Below are 21,660 nucleotides of genomic sequence, written 5' to 3'. Positions count from 1 at the left end.
GCATCCCATGTATCCCCTGAAGAAAAGTCAAGACTGGAAGGAAAGGCATCTTTGAACATTGGTTGGATCAACAGAGTATTGGAGCTTGTTTCAGACCTGTCAGCTAAGCAGATAGTGATATATCTAATGATGCAGTAGGGAGATAAAGAAAGCAGTAAGATTTTAAGCCCATTTTATAAATCAGCACTGCTTAAAAAGAATACTGTTAAGGAACAAGATGGGCTAAGGAGAGGCTTAACCCAACACTGAAACCTAAGCAGAGAAGAAAAGAGATGAGCATTCAGGAGTCTAGTGACCATTTTTAGAAGAGCCACATGCCTGTAGCCAAGTTCCTAACTTCTGTACACTACCTGAGTTCAGTTCTATGCAAAGTCATGACTGAGTTTACTACTGCAATAGAGATACAAAGGATGTGGAGTATGTATTCTGTAGACATACAAACTTGTATTCTGTACATACCGTCTTCACCTAGGAATGAAGACAATGATGCTGCTTTAGGGGTTGTTGGAGAAATTTTAATTGGATTCTTAAATATCTGTGAGAACCTAATCTGATGCGAGGAAGGAGGGATCTGAGGTGGATGTAAGTCAAAATGCAACTGCTCAGTGTAAAAGACACTTCTATTTCTCCTCTTGGCAATCTAGATTGGCACTAACCAGCACACAAGGAAAATAAGCCAGAGTAAAGTTGTGTTGGGAGATGAATGGCCATATGAACTTCGTGTGTTCTCTCAGCTCATTTTTTTTTAAACACTTTAGCAATACTGTTCATAGAAAAAAATGAAAGGAGACAAGACGTGACCCTCTGGAGGAAGACTGTGGAAAAGAAGGAGGGTAATGTTAGTGAAACACAAAGTTGGAAGGGATGCAAAAGTAAAGGTCAAGGCTCAGTATATGAGTATTGACTGAAAGGTGACAAAGATGCGATGAATAGTCAGATCCTCAGAGAGACAGGAGACTGAGGTGTACTAAGCCATGACTAAATGCTGAGGATGGCATGTAGAAAGCAAGAAAACTGGGGAGAAAGCAAGAAATGACACTGAAAAAAATAGGCAGAGTTGATGAATACATGGTGCTGAGGAGAAAGGAACCAGAAGAAAATGTACTAGAAGATCAAAGCAAGCAGCTTGAGGGGGATAAAAGACTGTTGGAAAATGGAAAAACTGTGTGGCAGACAATACAAACCACGAACATGGCAGGATGAGAGAAAGCAGTGGGAATGTTCATTTCCATGGGTGACAAAGATTACTATTTTCACCTGACTTGATTTTGATGCATAGAAGTGAGTTTGAGAAATTTTCTTCTTAGAGATAAATACAATTTTTCTAATAATTCATAAAACAGGAATATTTGTAATTTCCTGATTTTGGCAAGTAGAGCACAGTTTTGAGACATACTGATGACTGAAGAAGTCCTCCTTATTTTTTCCCTAAGGCACCACTTTTGAATTGCAGACCACTGTCTGCAGAATCCCACAGATTACAAAATAAAACACAAAATAAATGTATCCCACATATAGCATCAACTTCAGCAGCCATACTTCCATGCTAGGTACACAGACCTTTTTTTTCAGACACTAAATTAGCATAATCCTGCTGAAAAGTACTTTGGAGCATGTGCAAATTGGGTAGTGTTGTGGTTTTACCCATCCAGCCAGATCCTGGGGCTGAGGATGATTTTGTCTAGGTGGATTTCCAGACAAAAAGCCAATCAAAAGTTCCAGTAACGCTAATTTGCTAATTACATATTTAAGAAAACGGAAGAGAAGGCTGGTTGCACAGTTGAAATTAGGAGCAGCAGCCATGTAGAAGAGAAGGCAGGCCCTGAGTGAGCCAAGGCCCCCTCCTTCCCCGGCCTGGGCCGGGGGCAGGTGTAGCACTGAAGCCCCTCTTCTCTCTTGTAAGAGAGTGGAGAAAAAAAACTTTAGAGGACTGACTGCTTGGACAGAAGAATTGCAGAAGAATTCCGGCAAAGAGATAATGAAGTGTTCAAGGCCAGAGCTGCAGCAGGAGAGAGAAGTACGAAGGGGGACCTGCTTCTCCCCCCTTTCGCTCTCTCCCTTCAGCAGGGAAAAGAGTGAAAAATAAATCCCTGCTACCTTTGGAAGATTGTTGGGATAAGGAGACCCCCATGCTGCTCGTGGAGGAGCCTATATTTGAGTAAGCTGATGCATGAGGAAGCCGAGTCTTCATGAGAAGGACTGAAATGAGGCAGAGTCCTACTGAAGATTTATGACCCTGAAAGGAACGAGGCTTACGCCGGAGCGAAAACGGCTCAGGTGAGCTTGGGATCTCAGTGAGAGATCCATGCTGCTGGTGCTGGAGATTTGTGACCCTGAGAAAACCTACGCTGGAGCAAGAATGGCTCAGGTAGGGATGTTGGGATCTGTGAGTGGGATCCATGCTGCTGCTGAAGATTTATGACCCTGAGAGAAAGGCTTATGCCGGAGTGAGAATGGCTCGGGTAAGCCTGAGATCTAAGTGAGGGATCCATGCTAGACCCATGCTGGAGAGGTCTATCAAGGATTGTTCTCCCGTGGGGAGGGACCTCCACAGGAAAACAGGGGTGGACTCAAAAGCTATTATCTCCTGTAATCCTGTGGTGAAGATCCATGGTAGGCAAGTGTCCCCTTGCAAGCCTATGGAAGAGAAGACCCTTCAGGGCCGGGGTAACCCCCAGCCTCCGGTCTTAGCCAAGGAGGGGGGTAGGCCCAGCCCTGGAGGCCAACACAGAGCAAGAGAGAAAGAGAGGTGAAAGAGTTCCAACTGTGACGAGAGTGCTGCAGAGTTCTTGAAAGACCTGGAGCTCTGAGAATGGAGAAAAAGACTGCTTCTCCTCATTGGACTGATATAAAGGGGAGAGAAGTATTTCTGTAAATACATAGTACTTAAGTAGAATTATTGTAAATATAGTTCTTTAGTTTTAGCTTATTAGTAATAAATGTTAATATTATTTTCCCAAATCCAGTCTCTTTTGTCTGCATAAACCTTCTCTCAATTAATAGTAATTGTGTGGGGGGTGTGAAAGCAAATTGACCCAGAGCAAAACCACGACAGGTAGCTATTCAGCAGGTGTTTACAGTGGGATTTTTAAATGTCATGATAACATTCCATGGGCAAGAGAAACAGTTCAGTTTTGTGCTTTGATTTCTTGTTGAGCTTTACACTCATACAACACAGCAGTCTACTAACCACTCCATCTTTAAATTTCTTATATGCACAGTGTGCTCAGCTCCTTTATTAGCCTACTCCCAACAAAGAGGCATCTGTTCTTCCTGTTTAAAATCAGCAAAACACAAGAAATTGTGTCATGAACACACACATACAAGTGTACCTAGCTTACACACTAATGCCATCTGCTCACACTGTCACAGTTCTCTCAGCATCAGTAAATTTGGTTCAAGGATGAAGAGGATTACTTCAGAGGTTTTTATCCTCTGCTACCTTTAAATTATTCTTGAAATATCTGGGACATCTGGAAAATGACCAATTTTAAGTTTTGTTATTTGTTACTCTACTGTTATTACACAGACTGTGTTCCCTGATCTGATTTCTCCCTGGTGGCTATTCTATGCTCTGCTAAGATGCCACCCTCAAAGCACAGGAATCTTTCCTTGGTTACCAGCAAACTTAGAGAGACTGCTGTTCTTATCTCCTGCTGATGCTGGAGGTGGAAAACCCACCAAAACTTCTTTTTTGTTTAAGTGTGTGGGTTAACATGCATTTACCACTCCAGTGCTGTGAGATCCACCTCCATATGCTCTGTGTCGTGCTTTAACCCCAGCTAGTCCAGCCACTCACTCACTTTCCCACCAGTGGGATGTGGGAGACAGTTGGAAGGGTAAAAGCTGGAAAACTCGTGGGATGGGATAAAGACAGTTTAATGAGAAAAGCAAAAGCCATGCAAACAAGCAAAGTAAAACAAGGAATTGATTCACTGCTTTCCATGGGGCAGGCAGGTGCTCAGCCATCTCCAGGAGAGCAGGGCCCCATCACATATAGTGGTTACTTGGGAAGACAAGCCCCATCACTCCAAACTTGCCCCCCTTCCTCCTTCTTCCCTCCACTTTATACACTGAGAATGATGTCATATGGTCTGGAATATCCCTTTGGTCAGTTGGGGTCACCTGTTCTGTCTGTGTCTTCTCCCAGCCTCCCATGAACCCCCAACTTCCTTGCCAGTGTGGCAGTACAGAAAACCAGAAAAGGCCCTCTGTACAAGTCCTGCTTAGCAGTAACAAAAACATCTCTAAATTATCAACCCTGTGTTCAGCACAACCCTAAAACACAGCCCCATACCAGCCACTGGGAAGAAAATTCTATACTCCAGACAAAATGAGCACACTCTGCTTTGGAGAGTAACGCTTTGGGTGTAGTGAAGACCTCCTGACAGAGGACGGAGTACTGTGTATTTGAGGACCTGACTAAAAATTCAAAATTCAGGTGGCTATTGCTGATCTGCTGGGAGATAGCAGCAGCACTAACATATCACTACTGATACGTTAGAGAATTTGGGTATATCTACATGAGTTGTAGGCACAGCAGGAGCTGCCATGCAGATGTTGCCATCAAGCACAACATGTTGCTGGCCCAAATTGTGACTCTTTTTATGTCACTATAGATTTGCTGTGGTCACTGTCATTTTTATTTCTCTCCCTCTCCTTCTATGATCACATATGAGATAGTCTGAGTAGTTTTCACTGTCTAGCAATGAAACGGATGCCACTTGGTGGGAATAAACCAGTACTGCAAGAAATTAAAAAGGCCTGGGCTCCATCGTTTAAAATCCTTCTAGTAATTCTGTTGCTGCATTGATACGTAGCCCTGTGTAGCGGGAAACAAAATGATGATGAACTGATTTCTGCCACAGAATGCAACTTACTAATGGATTATGTCTTATCATCTATCAAGGGGGGCAAATCGTCACTCTGCTCTAGAAAACAAACTGGTTTCTATGTCTGTACATAAGCACAACAGAAAATAAGAACTGTTAACGATAAGACTAGTAAGAGATCACTATGGCTAAATTAAGATCTCTTTAGATAGATGACATGCAAATGGAAATGTTCAGAAAACAGAAATGAGCTACAAGCACAGGGCTCAAGTGTTAGTGAGAAAAAATGAGTCACTGGATACACAGAAGGGAAGAGGTGTTTAGAGTAAGAACTTATTCTGGGAATATGGTACTGATAAGAGGAAACTCAGTGAAAAGAATGGCTTGCTATTTATGGTGAGCTGAAATTATTCTGGGAAAAGTTCAAGTGTTTGCTATCTCACCCTACCCTTTTCCCCAGAATGATCCTACAATTCCAGTTATTTCCTGAAATTAGTTCTTGGTAGGCAAAGTTTAAGAGCACCTGTGAAAGCTTTATGTTTTCAGACTGCTCTGCTTAACTTCATCGCCATTCACAGTACGGAAAACTTAGAGCCATTAATAGTTCTTTTCACCAGCATGTGGAAGTTGAATGGAAAAGACAAAAATGGTGTATTTTTTCAGTAGGGAAACCCAGCCAAAACTTCAGAAACAAGTCAACTTAACTTCCATCTCCAGAGGAAAAAAAAAGTTAATATGCTGAAAAGATGAGAACAACAAACCTTGATATGGCTACATCACAAATCATATCAAGTTAGTGTAATTTGGCTGTGGAGTGACCTAACTGTAGTCTTCCAATGCCTGAAGGGAGCCTACAGAAAAGATGGAGAGGGACTATTTACAAGGGCATGGAGTGACAGGACAAGGGGGTTAGATTAGATATGAGATAAAAATTCTTCCCTGTGAGGGTAGTAAGGCCCTGGCTCAGGTTGCCCAGAGAAGCTGTGGCTGCCCCATCCCTGGAAGTGTTCAAGGTCAAGGCTGGATGGGGCTCTGAGCAACCTGGGATAGTGGAAGGTGTCCCTTCACATGGCAGGGAGTGGAACAAGATGGTCTTTCAGGTCACTTCCAACCCAAACCATTCTATCAACTTTCTTCAGCTCCCTCAAGGTAGCTAGTCTGGTGAGCAAAGAAAAGGCAAATGTCATGTATCTGGGAGTTGGCAGATCTTTGACGTATCACTTGGGAAGCTCAGGAGCAAACTAGTTTTGCTTTTGAAAATACTGTAGGATTGATGCAAAACTGGCTACAGATCTGCTCTGAGAAGGCAAAGTTAGCACGGGCCTTCAAAATCAGAATGGATGTAAAGATGTATTAGAGGGTTTCTGCTGAGCCCTGACCAGGACCTGGTGTACATTCACGCCCTCAGCGACTGATTAATAACCCTCAGTGACAGCCTGCATACATGCTGGTAATCCTGAATAATATTGATGGACTTCAGTACTGAAATACTGAAAAAAGAGGGGGGGAAAAGAGAAAGATGAAAGATATCAGAGCAAGGTCTGCCAGGGGAAAAGCACCTGTGTAGGAAAGGCTCTGGGGGATCCCGAACTGTACATGGAGCAGGACTATCGGTATTTAGACACACCCCCCCCCAAAAAAAAAAAAAAAAGAAAGAAAAAGGCAAACAAAGGACACAGTGAAGACATTTAGCGTTCAGAGACCCAGAATTGAGACAGAATGTTCAGAGGGGCCGTGCCGGAGAAGGGAACCCACGTCTGGCGCTGTGCCCTCCCCGCCCCGCCCCGGCGCTGACGGCGGCCGGGAGCGGCCAAGCTTCTTCCTCCGGGCTCCGCCGCCTTCTACTCGTCCTCCTTCCCGGTGCTCCGTGCCCGGCCATGGAGCTGGGGCAGGTGCCGCTGCTCTTCTCCCGCCTGCCCATGTTCCCTTTCTTCGACCTGGCGCACTATGTCGCCTCCGTGGTGGCGCTGAAGGAACAGCGGGGTGAGCGGGGCGAAGGGGGGGACGGGACGGGCACCCCCCACCCCCTCGTCCCAACCCCGGTGTTCCCCCGTCGTGTCTCTGTGTCTCCCTGTCTTTCCCCGTGTTTGTGTGTGTCCCCTGTGTCACCTGGGATCCCCAGCTCCGGCAGGGTGCGGATGGGCGCCGCTCAAGTGCCGGGGGGTCCCCGAGGGGAGCTGGATAGTCCATGACCATGCAAATGGGATTGTGTTCCCTCTGCGTTAGTCCATCTTTCAGTAGATGATGTCTAATTGTCTGCAGAAGGCACCCAGCCAAGCTTTTCTTGCTTCCCAGAACTCCTGACGAAATCAGCCAGGAGTTTGTTGAAAACCCTTTTCTTGAAGTTTTAAGGTTTTGAAAACCTCGGGAATTAAAGGAAAAAAAGGACTGAAACTCGTTGAAATTAAGGTGCAGAGAAGGGTTGTGGAACACAGGCCAGTGTGGAGATGAGGGAAGGGATGCTCAACTGGTATCCTTATATCCTTCATGCACCCGGTGTGTGCAGGAAGTTGTGAAGGCACTTCTGCCTTCTAGGAAACATAGTTCTGGAATCTAATGTCATTGTGTCCGTGACTTTTCATGTTGTACCCCATAGACTGTAAACTGAATTTGGGGAAGCTTCTCAGTCTCAGTAACAGGACTTACTGTGAGTGCTCTCTTCTAGAAAATTTTCTGCACTATAGCTGTTAACCCCAAGCCCGTTTTTTTGTTGTCACAAATATAAATTGTTTTACTGTTTAGAATTAAAGTCCTTGTGGTGTGGCTTTGGACAGCTACAGTAATGTTGTATCCCTGATGATAACTAGGAAACTAAACTGGCTTTCATTATTACAGTGCAAATTTGGGAGTTTCTGCTTGCCTCAGATTTCTGAGGCTCTGCACTGTTCCTTTAATAAGAGCTCGTTCTTTAGTCCCTTACCAAATGTGCTGAGGTGAATTTTGACTTCCTGCTGAGGAATTGCACTTAGCAGACTATGAAGACTGATACAAAATGCGTAGGTACTCTAGAATCTTCACCATATTTTGTTACTACTGCTAAAATTTTTTCTGGGTGCTGCCTTATGGCATTATTTATTGTATCTATTTCATTAAAAAAGGGACTTTCTGACATTATCATGCACTACTTTTAAACTTTCCTCTTGAATGGACACACGTAAAGACCAGGATGAGGAGCTCTTCACTTTGCTTTAGCGTATTTTTAGTGAGACAGCACTTATGAGCTGCTGTTAGAAGTCTGGTCAGATCCATGCCGGTATTTTTTTTTTTATTCTCTAATTTTGATTTAGTAGCTGGGTAGTTCAGAACTTTTGAGTATTTTGTAATACTTTGAATTAATAACTGTAATCCAGGTGTCTGCATGCTGGTCTGTTTCTCGCAAGTGGTTTGAACTGAGTATTAAATCATAAATAGCAGTCATTATGAAATACTCAGGATGAATGTATTATCGTGGATTAATGCTCTGTAAGCATATGTTCTTTTTGGAAACTTACAACAGTAGCTATATTTGATGGGGAAATAACAGCGCAACTCTTAAGTGCTTGGAGATGTAAGAAGTATGTGGTCAAGTTACAGCCACATTTATTTTATCCCAGATTACTGTCTCATTAAAATACCAACCCACCCCCACTGCTTAAAATCAGGCTCAGTGTGGGCATTTGTACCATGGATGGCTACACAATAACTGGGACTTTTCCAGCCCTCCTAACTAGATTTTCTTTCTCACTTTTGAGTGCTGGCAAACTAGAGCAGTGACAACCAACGTGTTGCTTTCCATATGTTTTAAAATAAGTGTTCTTGTTTGGTGTGTTTGGGATGGCTTAGGAGTTTCTAGATGGGGACTCCAGTCAGCTGTAGAACTGGCAGTTTTCTCTGTGTAGGATGGAGGGGCAGCAAGAGGTGTTAATGGTTGAAAATATCTCATATTTGGAAGGGATGTGCTGGTTTTGTTCTTGCCATTTTTCTATGACATGTTTCAAGTGACCTGAACAAATTTTTTTGGCTAGTAGTTTTTGCTAAATCAAGTCTGACTCTGTAAAGCCTTTATCTTAATTAATGTTATTATGTATAGTTGAATGGGGTACTAAAAAAAACTTGTAAAAATCCTCGTGGTCTGCTCTCTAGATGTGTATGTGGTATTTTTTCTTGATTGCCTATTGGGAACATGTTGGAAAGGTTAAAGCAGATCTTATCCTACTGACAGAAATAGTTAGCTGGCAGTGGTTCCTTTTTTTTGTTACTGTTGTCTAGAAACAACATTTAAAACTGTATTCAAAAATAGTCCTCATGTTTCGAAGCCTTATCTTTATTTTCTAAAGTGTACCTTTGCAGAACTCTGCAAAGAAGTGGCCTTCTGGCAGATGAACCCTTGCGTGGTTGTATGATGCCTCATTAATTCTACAGGATGCATCCGAGGACAAATATAAATGACCGCTTGTTTAAAAAAATGTGACCTACTTAAAACTGAGTTTGTCTTCTGAAATGTTACACCCCAGTCATAATGTAGGTGGCAATGCTAAGACAATCTTTAAATTAGTGTCAACATTTTTTGCCTCATTTTTTTTTATTTTGGGTATGTTCCTTGTTAGAAAATGGATGTGAATTGGTACATAGTGGCACTTGAGCCAAGAAAATTCTAGTGTTGACCTGCAGAAAAATCTTGAAGTCCAGTAGCATTTCTAGTCTCTTTTAAAATGAAGAAATTTACCTGGTCTATTGTGGACCTTACTCACAGAGGGCAATCTGCTAATAATAGTAGTAATTCCTGTATGTGTCCTCAAAAGTGAAAACCACTTGCTGCTAGTCTTGGGGAAAAGGAAGAGTGCAGAAGCGGTCATTGCTGAAAGGCACTGGAATGGATTTGGAAAGAGAACAGATACCTAATTAATTTTAAAACAACTCTACCTTTTTTTTTTTTTTTTTTTTTTTTTTTTTTTTTTTTTTTTTTTTTGGTATTTTCTTTTTGCAAGAAAAGGAATTTGGTCTTTTCATGCTACAATTACTTGGCTGTGTCGTCAGACAAGAGCAGTTACATGTGAAGCTACTGTAGTTGTTTTGGACCAATGTATGTCCACTTAACATAATTTTGTGTCTGTTTGTTTTTCTGAATGCACTAGTTGTCCATATTTTTAGGTTTGGTTTTCTTTGTGTGTGTGTTTGGTTTTTTTTGGTTTTTTGTTTTTTTTTTAATTGAGGAAATGTCAATGTAGTAAGGACAAGCCATTAATATTTTGCAAGTGTCTTACCCTTTTCAAATATGTTGGTGAAAACAGATTTACATTCAGTTACATGGGATCTGGGTGTAATGGCTCACTTTATATTTTCACTTTTCCTCTTAAGTAACATTATCAGACTTTGGAATTTTCTCCTCTGTTGATTTTTGGCACATGAACACGATTGATAGCTACTTTGGAGAAATGGTCAAATGAAATAACAAATCTGAGCACAACCAATTTGGAGCACCAGGTAGTAAGTAGTAAGTAAGTAAGTAATGGCCAGTCTTCGCGAACGAAGAACCGGGGAAGGTCTTTACACCTTCCAGCCTGCGCACTGGATTTTTTTTTTTAGGTGAGACACCGTGTGCGCGGAACTGAGCCCACCCTTTAATCCTGAGGTTCATCTGCCGGGGCCAAGCGAGCTTGGACGGTGGCAGCGAGGTCCTCAGGACGTAGGTGGATAGCCTTACGGGTTAACGAGCTCCATCTGCCCGGGGAGGGGCCCCGACCGGGAATCGAACCCAGGCCTCGGCGGTGACAGCACAGCGCCTTTACCCTCTAGACCACCAGTATGAAAAATAACATACAAAATAGTGAAACATTATTTTATATTCAGATATTCTGAAATATGTAGCAGTGCTAATTTTTATAATTTGGCTGTTACGTAGGAATTTAGATAGTGCCACAATATGTGATATCTGTGCCAGCATTAAAATTATAAAAATCTTAATAATATCTTAAGTGAACTGTATTGAGAGTGCTGTATGCTCTTTTATATGTTTGAGCTTCTCCTTTTGGGCAAGAAGCTTCTTTTCCCACAGAAATGCCTGAAAAACCCAGGACTTCCCCTCTGAATTGGGAACAGATGTCAGATTTCATTTTTGGGCAGACACTGGTGCTTTTGTGAACTTCAGCCTTTGGACTATGGAAAGTTAAACTTGTTCAGGCAAACAGAGCTCAGCACTAGCGTAAAGGGTTTAACATTGGACTTTTGAAGTGGGAAAAAACCCAACTACTTGAGGATATTGTTATCTTTGATAAATTGTTGTTTCCCCCTGAAGCTGCTTAATGATTACCGTTTAATATTGAATACTGTTTTGGCATATTTCTATTGCAATTTAAAAGTGACAATTTATTTCAAAATAACAGAATAAACCAAACTGTCAACCTTTTAATAACAAAGAAAACTTACATTTATTATTGTGGCTCCAGGTAACCTGTTTTCAACTCTTCAGGAGTGCAGGTGAAACTATTTAATAATTGTTTTGGATACTATTTTCATTTTCATCAGCAAACACAGAAAGACATTACGAGGAAAAAGGAAAACAGTGACCCTGAATTCTTGGAACACTCAAAAGCAGAAATGGAATTTGCAGAATAACCCTCAAAATGTTACCTATCCTGTGCAGTTCAGCAAAACAAATTCTGTGTTTTTAATACAAATTTGAAAGCAAGTGTATATCTGTGTCAGGCTATTAACAGTGAGACCTCTCAACCATGCTCTGAAAGCTTTTTCTTCTTGGTAGCCGAACAGTTATAACAAACCAATGCACAAAAGATGTTCAGAGAGCACATTCTGTTTAGATAGCGAATGTTAAAGCCAGCGTGCTCTGAACTATGTATTTCTGAAGAGTTTTCCTGTGAAACCCTACAAATTGCTGGAGGATTTTTTCATTACCTAAAGGAGCAATGTTGGACTGAATGGTTTGAAAAATACCAGCTATTAAAACGTGATGTGAGTCTCAAATGTTCATTTCTGTTTATGCATCTTTTCACAGGAGCTGTGGAGGTGTCAGTCCAGAGTCCATTTGCCTGCTGGTTTAGTGCTATGCTTTATTGCTTTGGTGGTTCGATTTTGTCCTCGTTGATGCTTGCAGAACCTCCAGTAGCATTTCTGGCCAAGGGCACAAATATTCTACTGGCATCTTCAGTCTGGTAAGCAGCCACAGTTGAGTTGGATGAGTAACACTGGTTCTGAGGAAGACACAAACTGTAAGCTGATACTACACCACCGAGGTTCCATGAAAATCAGTGCCTTAACTTTTAAGTGTTACAGATTTGGATCCTGTCCCTTCATCCAGAGTGACTGCAGCAAAATAGCTGTTAGGATCCTTCTTCTGTGGAAACAGAACGCTTGTAAGGGAGCAACTCACATGGGTTGTTGTATAACAAAGTGCTCTGTTGCGAGACTAGACTTGCCTTAGATTTTTATAGCTTTCCTGGTCAAACAGCTGAAAAAATTATTTTTTAATAAAGTGATCTTCATTTGCTGCTTTTCTGGACACAGACGCAATCTAGTTTTATAAAAGTAGCTCTTGAAGGCTGTATGCAAAAATTCTGGACTTTCCTGTAACTGTGGATCCAAGACAGATCTTTCTTCTTCTCCAGTTTCTGCCACCAGATATGACTTTTTTTTTTTCTGTATTTCGTCCCTTCCCAAATGGATGGGTGTTGTAGTGGAAGACAATAGTGAGCTGAATGGGAAGTCAGGTATGTGGCAATTTGGCCTGTGTTGAAATTCAAAAAAATGCTGGAGTTATTTTAATACAAATGTGAGCTTCCAGTGAAGTTAATTTATTCCAGAAAGTGAGCTTTGAAGAAAATCTCAAACTTAACAAATATTATGATCAGCACTGAAGTTTTGAATTTTAAAAGCTCTATTCCTACCTTAGAAAGAGTCTGACCTGCTTAAAATCCTTTAGTTCCTAGTAGCCCCTTAGGTTTTATAATTGCAAATGACTTAAAATGAAAGTGTTTCTGTCTGTCTCTGTATGTTATATTAGTCTTCTAGCCTTCATGTTGCAGTGGAAGATGACAGATTTTATTTAGGCAGAGGAGCGAAATGAAAAATGTGCAATAATTAGTGCATTATTAACAAAGCTTATAGAAACTGCCTATGGTTGCTTAACAAGTGATGTGACTTACAAGTACACTTGAAGAGAACATGATTTCTGTTGAACTTTACATGGTCAAATGTGATGTGCTGTGCACAAACAAAACGGGGTTTTAACGAGGAGCTGTGAACGTTATGAAACCTTCTAAGCTCCTACTTTTACAAAGTTCTCTCTTCCTGAGTACAGTGACCTTAATTCTCGGTCCTGGATCATGCGAAATTAAATTTCCCAAGTCAGACATAAAACTGGAAAATAAGGGGGGTTGTGCTACTCTTGAGAAGTGCTCCTGAATAGTCTGTAGGACAGCGGCATCTGCTGTTGGCAGAGGTTACAGGCAGAAGTGCTGTGGTGGGCCTGCGGGGCCAAGTTCTGCCCTGTTATCAGTAGCTTCAGGGTCCTAAACCCACCTCCTGCAGCTGTAAATTAATTCTGGTGAGGGTTGTCTGTTGAGTAAGTGGCTTAAATGGCTGTTTGCTGTGGTCTCTAAAATACATGCTTTGTATATGTCTTTGGCTTCCCATCAGCTGAAGCTTGGTTGCATACAAAGGCATCTGACTTCACTTCTCCCTGGGAGATAATGGGAAAGGAAAGGCCTTAGGAAGTCTTTGTAGAGAGGATTGAGCTCAAAAGGCTCAAAGAAAGGGCCTGTATCTCTTTTTTTTTTTTTTTTTTAGAAAATGAAAAGGTATCCTTCCCATTTTTAAATTCTTTCTCTGCTTTTACTTAATTATTACTCTCTTATTCCTGTGCTGAAATAATCTACTTACGATAACTGAATCGAGTTACTTAGTCTTGATTGTTTGTTTTTTATTTAATTCAGTTCTCTGTAAGAACTAAATTTTGTTTATTAAGAGATATAATAAAACACCACATAATCTAATCTTTTAAAATATACTGTCATACTAGGATTTCATTGTTAGCCATCTTTAATTTGTTCTAAAAGCAAAGATGATTGTTAAGTTTTGAGTTGATCAAAGATACTGTTAAATTTTGAGTAGTGTGCTTTCAGTGCTTTGAATAAAGAAATGTGCTTGTAGCTGGCAAGCTGGAAAAGCTAGGATTGGTGAGTACTGAGATGTTAAATGTATTTGAAAAGAGCTGTGCATTTCACCGGGCATGACACTAAATAGTAGAGGCATTCTTGCTGAAGTTACATAATTCCATGTACCTGCAGTATGAAAGCACAGGGTCAACATTTAATTTAGCACCCTTTTGTAATCCTATTAGAAAAGCCCCAACAAACAAAACAAAACAAAACAAAAAAAAAATCCAACAAAACCAAACCAAACCAAACCAAACTCCCAACCAAACAAAAAATAACTCACAAAATAAACCACAGACAGTTAGTCAGACACAAAGTTAATAATTTGAATCATAAAAACATGATACGCAAGCTACAGAATAGCTGGTAAAACTTAAAGCTGTTTCTCATGTTCTTCAATAGATTCTTCTCTGGGACAAAGAGGCAGTAAGATAATGTTTGATTTTTAGTGCAAGAGCTCAAGCGTGCTCAGAAGCTTTTCAGATTTGTCCCAACATGTATATCACAAGACAGTGAGTTATGCATTACTAATCATATTCAAAAAAATAGCTTTAAAGATCAGTAAAATTGCTAATGGGTTTTCTCATGATTTCTAGGTATCTGGTGTTTTACTGCCCACAAGACATTTTCTGCCGGTGCTTTTCCTTTCTGCCTCTTCGTCTCCTGGTTGCAGGAATGAAGGAAGTGACTAGGACTTGGAAGATAACAGCTGGAGTTGCACATGCAGACAGTCACTTCAAAGATGCCTGGCTTGTCATGGTGGCTGTGGGCTGGGCCAGAGGTAACAAGCACCACGTCTTGTTCTGATGGGTTGTGATATTTTAGAGTTGTGTTTAAATGTCTGGCCTGCCAGCATTAACTGTAGCACCATCCTTGCTGTGCTGGATGTGATAGTCCTGATGCAGTCTGTTATTCCCTCAAGGAAAAAGCCTGTGCAGCAGTTTTTCTGTCTGGATTAAGGGTTACATTGAGTGACTTCCAGGGAACTTTGTCTTATCCCTTCAGATCTTATGAGACCTTGTGGGATGGGCAATTGATGACAATAAAGAAGATCTTCTGTGTAGCTGTTGCTAAACTTTCCAACAGCATTATTTCCTCAGAGCTGTGTCTTTACACGAGGCTGGAGAACTGGTTATTTTAGGTTTTTGGGTTGTAATTATTACCCAGTTTTAAACACAGGAATGAACCTTCTTGCCTGCATGCTGTTTGGAGCAGAACTCTGGCAGACAGCTTCCTAGCAGCTCTATTTGTAGTCACAGGGAGCCCCTGGTGGTCTAGTGGTTAAGGACGCGGCGCTGTCACCGCCGAGGCCTGGGTTCGATTCCCGGTCAGGGACACTCCCCGGGCAGATGGAGCTCGTTAGCCCTGGAAGGCAATCCATCTACGTCCTGAGGACCTCGCTGCCACCATCCAAGCTTGCTTGGCCCCGGCAGATGAACCTTAAGATTAAAGGGTGGGCTCAGTTCCACGCACACTGTGTCTCACCTGAAAAAAAAAAACCTCTGCGCAGGCTGAAGGTGTAAAGACCTTCCCTGGTTCTTCGTTCGCGAAGACTGTCCTTATGTATATTTGTAGTCACGCCATTAGAAGAATCCCTCCTGGAGATGACTGTGCAGCTCTTGTTTCTGCTGGATTCTGTTCTGCTGTGGGAAGCAACAATATGGTGATCTAACGTGTTCTGTTCCCAGGTTACAACACAGATCAGTGTCGCTGGCCACAGTGTCTAACACCTCCTTATATCTTATATTCTTTTAATGTAAAAATACATACCCCCTTTTCTCACAGAGGATCCTCATAGTTTATAGAGACATTCTCTGTACTTAGGATGACACAATGAATGCAATGCATATAAACCTCCAGAGGTTTACCTTGTCAGTCCAGGCATTTGTGGTGATGAGTTCAGGTGTTATCACTTAAAGCTAAACCTGAGGTTCTTGCTAAGTAGGTAAACCTCTGGAGTTTCATGTGGGCTGTTCAAGTCATGCTCATAAAAAAACTGGATTAGTCTTTTTAAGTCTGGGCTTTGGGTGCCACATTTAGCACCTGGTGTCATGACTTCTGTTGTGAGCAGTAACAGATTGCACAGTAGTGGCAGAAGTCAGTGGAGGTTTATCGTAAATCTCTGCCATTTCAGGAGCTGGTGGTGGCCTAATTTCCAACTTTGAGCAGCTGGTGAGAGGAGTGTGGAAACCTGAAACCAATGAACTACTGAAGATGTCCTAGTAAGGTTTTCTTTTAACATGTTAATGGTTGTTTTGCTCCCTTCTTCAGCTGGCACTCACTTTTAGTGTTTGAGGTCTAAAAAAAAGCAGTAGAACCTGCTTGTATTTAGTGTTTTGGTGTGTATCCTGTGAAAGAGGGGTCGATGATGTTTGGTACTTTTCGCAGATGTTTTAATCATTTTATGTTCACATCAGGAGAACAGTAAATGGGAGAGACAAGTCAACAAAAATTATGTGTCAGAAAGCAAGTATTGAGCCAGTGCGGAGTTACTAGAAAGTAGTATTGACTCAGTTTGTCTTACGTGAATGTGGTCCTCTATCCAAAATGAAAGGACAGTGGTACCAGAAGTGTATAACTGAAGTCTGCACTTCTGGTGTATGTTCTGAGCATCACTAAAATGGCTTCCACTGTCACTCTTACGTTCTCTTCCAGTGCTACTTTCCTCCATAAATATCAATTATTTGAGGAGGTGCAAATTGGTTATTCAGTATAGCAAACATGTCCTGCAGGATAGGAAATATTACTTCTCTTGCAGAAGGAAAGAATGGGAATATTACATGGGTCTCGTAAAATGAGAATTGAAACAGGCTAGAACGACACAAGCTATTATTGTAAGTCAAGGTCACTGCAATAATTTCCTAAAATTCTTCTGATCTTTCCCATGTTACTCTCAGGTTTTTAAAAACAATTTTTTTTAAAGTTATCTTGCTTTTCTGCAGCCACTCTGAGACGCAGAATAACAGAATTGGCATTTGTAGCCTTCTCTTTGGCAATATTTCAACTTTTTGTGGATTGTGTGTGTTGTTGGCATTTTCTGCAATTCGAAGTATTTAGAATTTATCTCCCTCTGTCAGTGCCTAAGTGGCAGTCTTGAAAGCAAACTTCTGGAAAGAAGAGGTCAGTGTCAAAAATAGCACTGTAAACACAAATAACACTTGTCCTTACAGGTGCAACACTCAAGAAATGCTTACTGACTGTCACCACTTGCATATATTCTCCTTTTCTGTGGTGGATATGGCTCAAAGTAACACAAAAAAGATTTTTTAAACTTTGTTTATATATAAATCTTAAGAACATTAAATTCAACTAAGTTACAAAGTTAAATGGATCAAACATCCTGCAACTGGATGAGTTGCATGCATACACAGAGTTGTGTGTACACACAAAACTGATTTGTGGAATTCCTCAGCAGGAAGTTGGTGCAGCAAATCTCTGAGTTACTGAAAAGACAGTGAAGGATTTGTCTACACTGCATGCTCTGTAATAACAGGAATGTCACCTGCACATGTCACATGTCGGAGCAAGAATTAGGAAATGCACATAATTCTTCTGCCAGTGTGCTGGAGCTCTCTCTTCAGAAGACTGGAACTGACCAAAGCTTTCTTGTTTTCTGGCTGCATGCCTAGCAAGGGATTTACCATCACAACCAAGATCTGTTCTAGATGGGAATCTTTGCATGTCTTAAGCCATCACAGCTTTGTTGGCAAAACCTGGTAGCATAGGCCTGGCTCAAACTGGGTCTAAGCTGACTACAACCACAGAGCTGCTGGAGTGTTACAGTGGACCAAGACCTTGACTATATTGCACTTCAACACCTTAAGCAACCTTGGAGTAACTAACTTCTGGAGTATAGTAGAAGAAGGTGTTTTTAAGTCTAGTCTGAGTAGTGCAAGCTTTGTGATTTAACTCTTCCGTAAGATGTACTGGGAAAGGAAGAAGGGAAGCAAGCTGATGGATGGAGTTTGAATAGAAGCATTGATTTGAAAAGGATTTGCCAAATAGTAATTTGCTGGGTGTGTAAAGTAGTGCTGAACTCTATGCTTGTCAATGTTACAGAGAGAAAGTGTAGTAATAATATATATATAATATATAATATAAATAATACATAAAGTGTTAAGCGTCTTAATGTAATTATATCTAGGTTTTAGACCTTATTACTGTTACCACAAATTTTCATTAGTTCTATTCAGAAAAAAGTCTTTTGCACAGCCAAGACTATTTACTGCTTTCTAGGCCATGGTAGCTTTTGCTTTAAAAAGAGAAGTTAACATTATTTGTTTGATTTCCAGCCCTGTGAAGATAACTTTGATAGGAGCAGTTCTTTTCACCCTGCAACACAGCCAGTACTTGCCAATTGCAAGACACAACCTTGTGTTTTTATACACCATCTTTCTTGTTGTCTTCAAGGTAAGAATTTGGAAGTGTTGCAAGTAACTGAATAACAGGAAATATTTTATTTAGTTATTAGAGTGCGTGCTTCTGGGTGGTAAAGTCAGCTCTTAGTAAAGTCAGAAAACTGTGTTTAGTCTTCTCTACACAAGCAGAACAGAAGTTCTGTTACTGATAATATTCAGTGTATGGGGACTAAAAACGGAAGAAAAGAGCCAGGAACTTTGGCACCCAACATTTGATATTCCAGGCTTATATGTCTTGAACCTCAAACGAAGCTTATGCTTGTAGAAAGAAATAAAGACAAAGTTTTGTCTTTTGTATGTTTGCAATACAAGCCAAACAGACTCTCATGTAGCTTAAAGTATTTGCAAAACAAGTATTTAGGTGAGAAGAGAAAGTGTATCAAAACCACTCTGAGGTAACTGTATCTGCTTTTGTAATAAAATAGGCACTGTTTAATTCTTCAGTCCCTCCAGTCTTGTTCATTTCCAGGATGATGCCTGTCTTCAGGATTATGAGCTAATAAGGAAGCATAGTCTTTGTTAGCAGAAATCTGGCAATTTTAAGACCTTCAGAGCTGCTGTTGGACAGACCAGAGACTGTCTGTGAGTGGTGGTTGCCAGTCCTTTCTGTGAAGTAGCTGACAACTTTAGTTCTACAGACATTGCTTTAGGGAGCTGAGAGTTTGAGATAATGTTCACCTAAACCAATAAAGGTGTTGTTGAAGTGGGGATGCTGGGAATGGAGAAGGAAAGGAATGTTATTCTGGAACTGAGAGATTACAGCTGTCTTCAGGAGCTGGCTGTCAGAGTACACTGAAGTGACACTGATGGTCATGCTGACAATCATGAACTTGAGCACCCACTTAACTAATAAAGCAACAGTTGTGGAATCTGGCATAGTCCTGTAATAACGTCTTTTAGAAACTTGTCATGTCTCTGAAAACTCTAGAAACTGTTGCAATATAAACTTGTCCAGTACCTGGATCTATAAAACACTTTTTTCTGCCCTGATTCCAAGTTATGTGTCCTAAGGAATGTCTGCCTAAACCTGTAAACTTTATGGAATGGATATGGCTGTCTGGAATTCTGATTAAAGTCTGGTTGTGCATATGTGTCTAGGTGCTTTACACATTTATTGTAACTTGATCCCTGTTCTTCCTAGGTAAAAATGATGTTGACAAGATGTGCAACTTCTCCACTTGCTTCCCTTGAGGCTGCATTAGGCCATGTGCTTTTTGGCTTGCGAAAGGCACCTTCCAAAGTGAAGGGTGAAGGTGCCACATCTTCCAACGGCTCTTCAGTCTGTGACGGGCCCTCTGAGCAGCACCATGATGGTGCTAAGAAAAGACAAGCAAAGAAAACAGAATAAGTGACTTGAAATCCTTTATGGTCTTGAGCACTGAAGATGTGTTTATGCCAAATTAGGCTGGCTGAGGTGTTTCTTTAGGGAAATGCATTTGTGAGGAGAGAACGGGACTGTGTTGTGGTTTGCCTTTGGAGTATGTTATGTAAAGTACTGTTCCTATGTCTGAATGCCCAGATTGGATTTGTAAGTTCAAACTACAGTTTTTTATAGTACTTATAAGTTTACTAATTTTTGTATTTATGATAACTTTAGGTGCTCACATGCTAAAAGGGTAGTTTTGAAATGTGACAATCATACTTGTTATTTTTTCTGATATATCACTTGTTTCACCTCTTCTTATGTTTCATTTGGATAACATTGATTTGCACTGTCAAGTTTTCACTGTAGTACATCCTAAATAAGAAAGTCATCATCTGAGTAAGGCATAATCACATTGCACTGTGTAAAACCATAAAAATGTACCACACTAATGCCTTTAACTAAAAAAATAACTGAATTAACGTTGTAATTCACATTGCACTGGTCTAGATTTTCTGCATTTGCTTAAGTATTTTTCAATATTTTTCTATTTTTTAAAATGAGAGTAAATTACTTGCACTTTAAAAAATCTTTACATTTAGCAAATAGAAATATTTTGATACTTTTGTTATTGGCTTACTTTGACTCTTACTTTGCAAACATTTGATATGTAGATGTTTTTCATATTACATTGGGGATTTGCATGTGATTTGTAGTTATCTTTCTGTTCACCTGAGACCAGACATCTCTGCCTGCATTTTTGTCCAAGCATATACACTTCTTTCTTTTCAAAGACAAACTTTCTTATAAAAAAGAAGATTGGACTGTACATTTGCATTGTTTACTCAGCACCCTGGGCTGGAAGACAGGAATGGGGGGCAGAAGGAAGCCCCTGTAATCCATGGTCAGTGACCTGCTACACCACTAAAGACACTAACAAGTCCATGGGGCTGGATGGGAGCCATCCAAGGGCACTGAGGGAGCTGGTAGAAGAGGTTCCTGAGCCACTTTCTGTCACTGACCAGCAGTCCTGGCAAACCAGGGAGGTCCCAGTTAACTGGAAGTTGGCAAATGTGACACACATCTACAGGAAGGGTTGGAAGGAGGATCTGGGGAACTAAAAGCCTGACCTTAGTGCTGGGGAATGTCATGGGGCAGATCATCCTGAGTGCCATCATGCAACATGTACAGGACAGTGAGGGGATCAGGCCCAGCCAGCCTGGGTTTAGGACAGGCAGGGTGGTCAGGTAGGACCACCCTGATATTCTGTGACGAGGTGACCCACCTCATGGATGAGGGAAAGGCTGTGGATGTGTCTACCTGGGCCTAAAGCCCTTCATGTGTTTTCCCACATCATTCTCCTGGACAAACTGGATGCTTATGGCATGGATGAGTGCCCTGTTCACTGGATAAAAAACTGTGTGGATGGCCCAGAGAGTGCTGGGGAATGGAGTGACATCCAGCTGGGTTCCCCCCCCAGGGGTGTGTGCCAGGACTCAGTGTTGGGGCCAGTCCTGTTTAATACCTTTTATTATTACTAATAGTTTGGGATGAGATCAAGGGCACCCTCAGTCAGTTTACTGACAACACCAAGCTAGATAGGAATGTCGATCTGCTGGAGGGCAGAAAGGCTCTGCAGAGGGATCTGGACAGGCTGGATTAATGGGATGAAGCCAGTTGTGTGAGATACAATAAGAGGAAGAGCCAAGATTTGCACTTCAGTCACAAAAACCCACAGCAGTGCTCCAGGCTGGGGGAAAAGTGTCTAGAAAGTTGCCTGTGGGAAAAGGACCTGGAGATGCTGATTGATAGCAGCTGAACATGAGCCCAGGTGTGCCCAGGTAGCCAAGAAGGCCAAAGGCACCTGGGCAGTACCAGCCATGGTGTGACCAGCAGGA

At 41.3% G+C, this 21,660-nt stretch overlaps 1 protein-coding gene across 2 annotated transcripts; it reads left to right on the top strand.

Moving 5' to 3' along the window:
* Positions 1-6,631: 6,631 nt before the first annotated feature.
* TMEM38B (transmembrane protein 38B) lies at positions 6,632-20,249 on the top strand. Of its 2 annotated transcripts, none has more exons than XM_027882998.1 (6): positions 6,632-6,815; positions 11,824-11,980; positions 14,578-14,762; positions 16,116-16,203; positions 18,274-18,391; positions 19,541-20,249. In XM_027882998.1, the coding sequence occupies exons 1-6, from the start codon at positions 6,710-6,712 to the stop codon at positions 19,745-19,747; spliced, it is 861 nt and encodes a 286-aa protein (XP_027738799.1). In that variant the 5' UTR covers positions 6,632-6,709; the 3' UTR covers positions 19,748-20,249. The 2 variants fall into 2 exon arrangements, with proteins under 2 accessions (XP_027738799.1, XP_027738800.1); XM_027882999.1 differs by lacking the exon at positions 6,632-6,815 and adding an exon at positions 9,875-9,894.
* Positions 20,250-21,660: the final 1,411 nt, after the last annotated feature.

The sequence above is a fragment of the Empidonax traillii genome, unplaced genomic scaffold (assembly GCF_003031625.1).
Source record: "Empidonax traillii isolate 1590-97213 ecotype Southwest subspecies unplaced genomic scaffold, ASM303162v1 scaffold116:size1738432, whole genome shotgun sequence".
Lineage (NCBI taxonomy): Eukaryota > Metazoa > Chordata > Aves > Passeriformes > Tyrannidae > Empidonax > Empidonax traillii.
The sequence above is the reverse complement of the archived record's forward strand: the minus strand, read 5'-3'. Positions and strand labels throughout refer to the sequence as shown.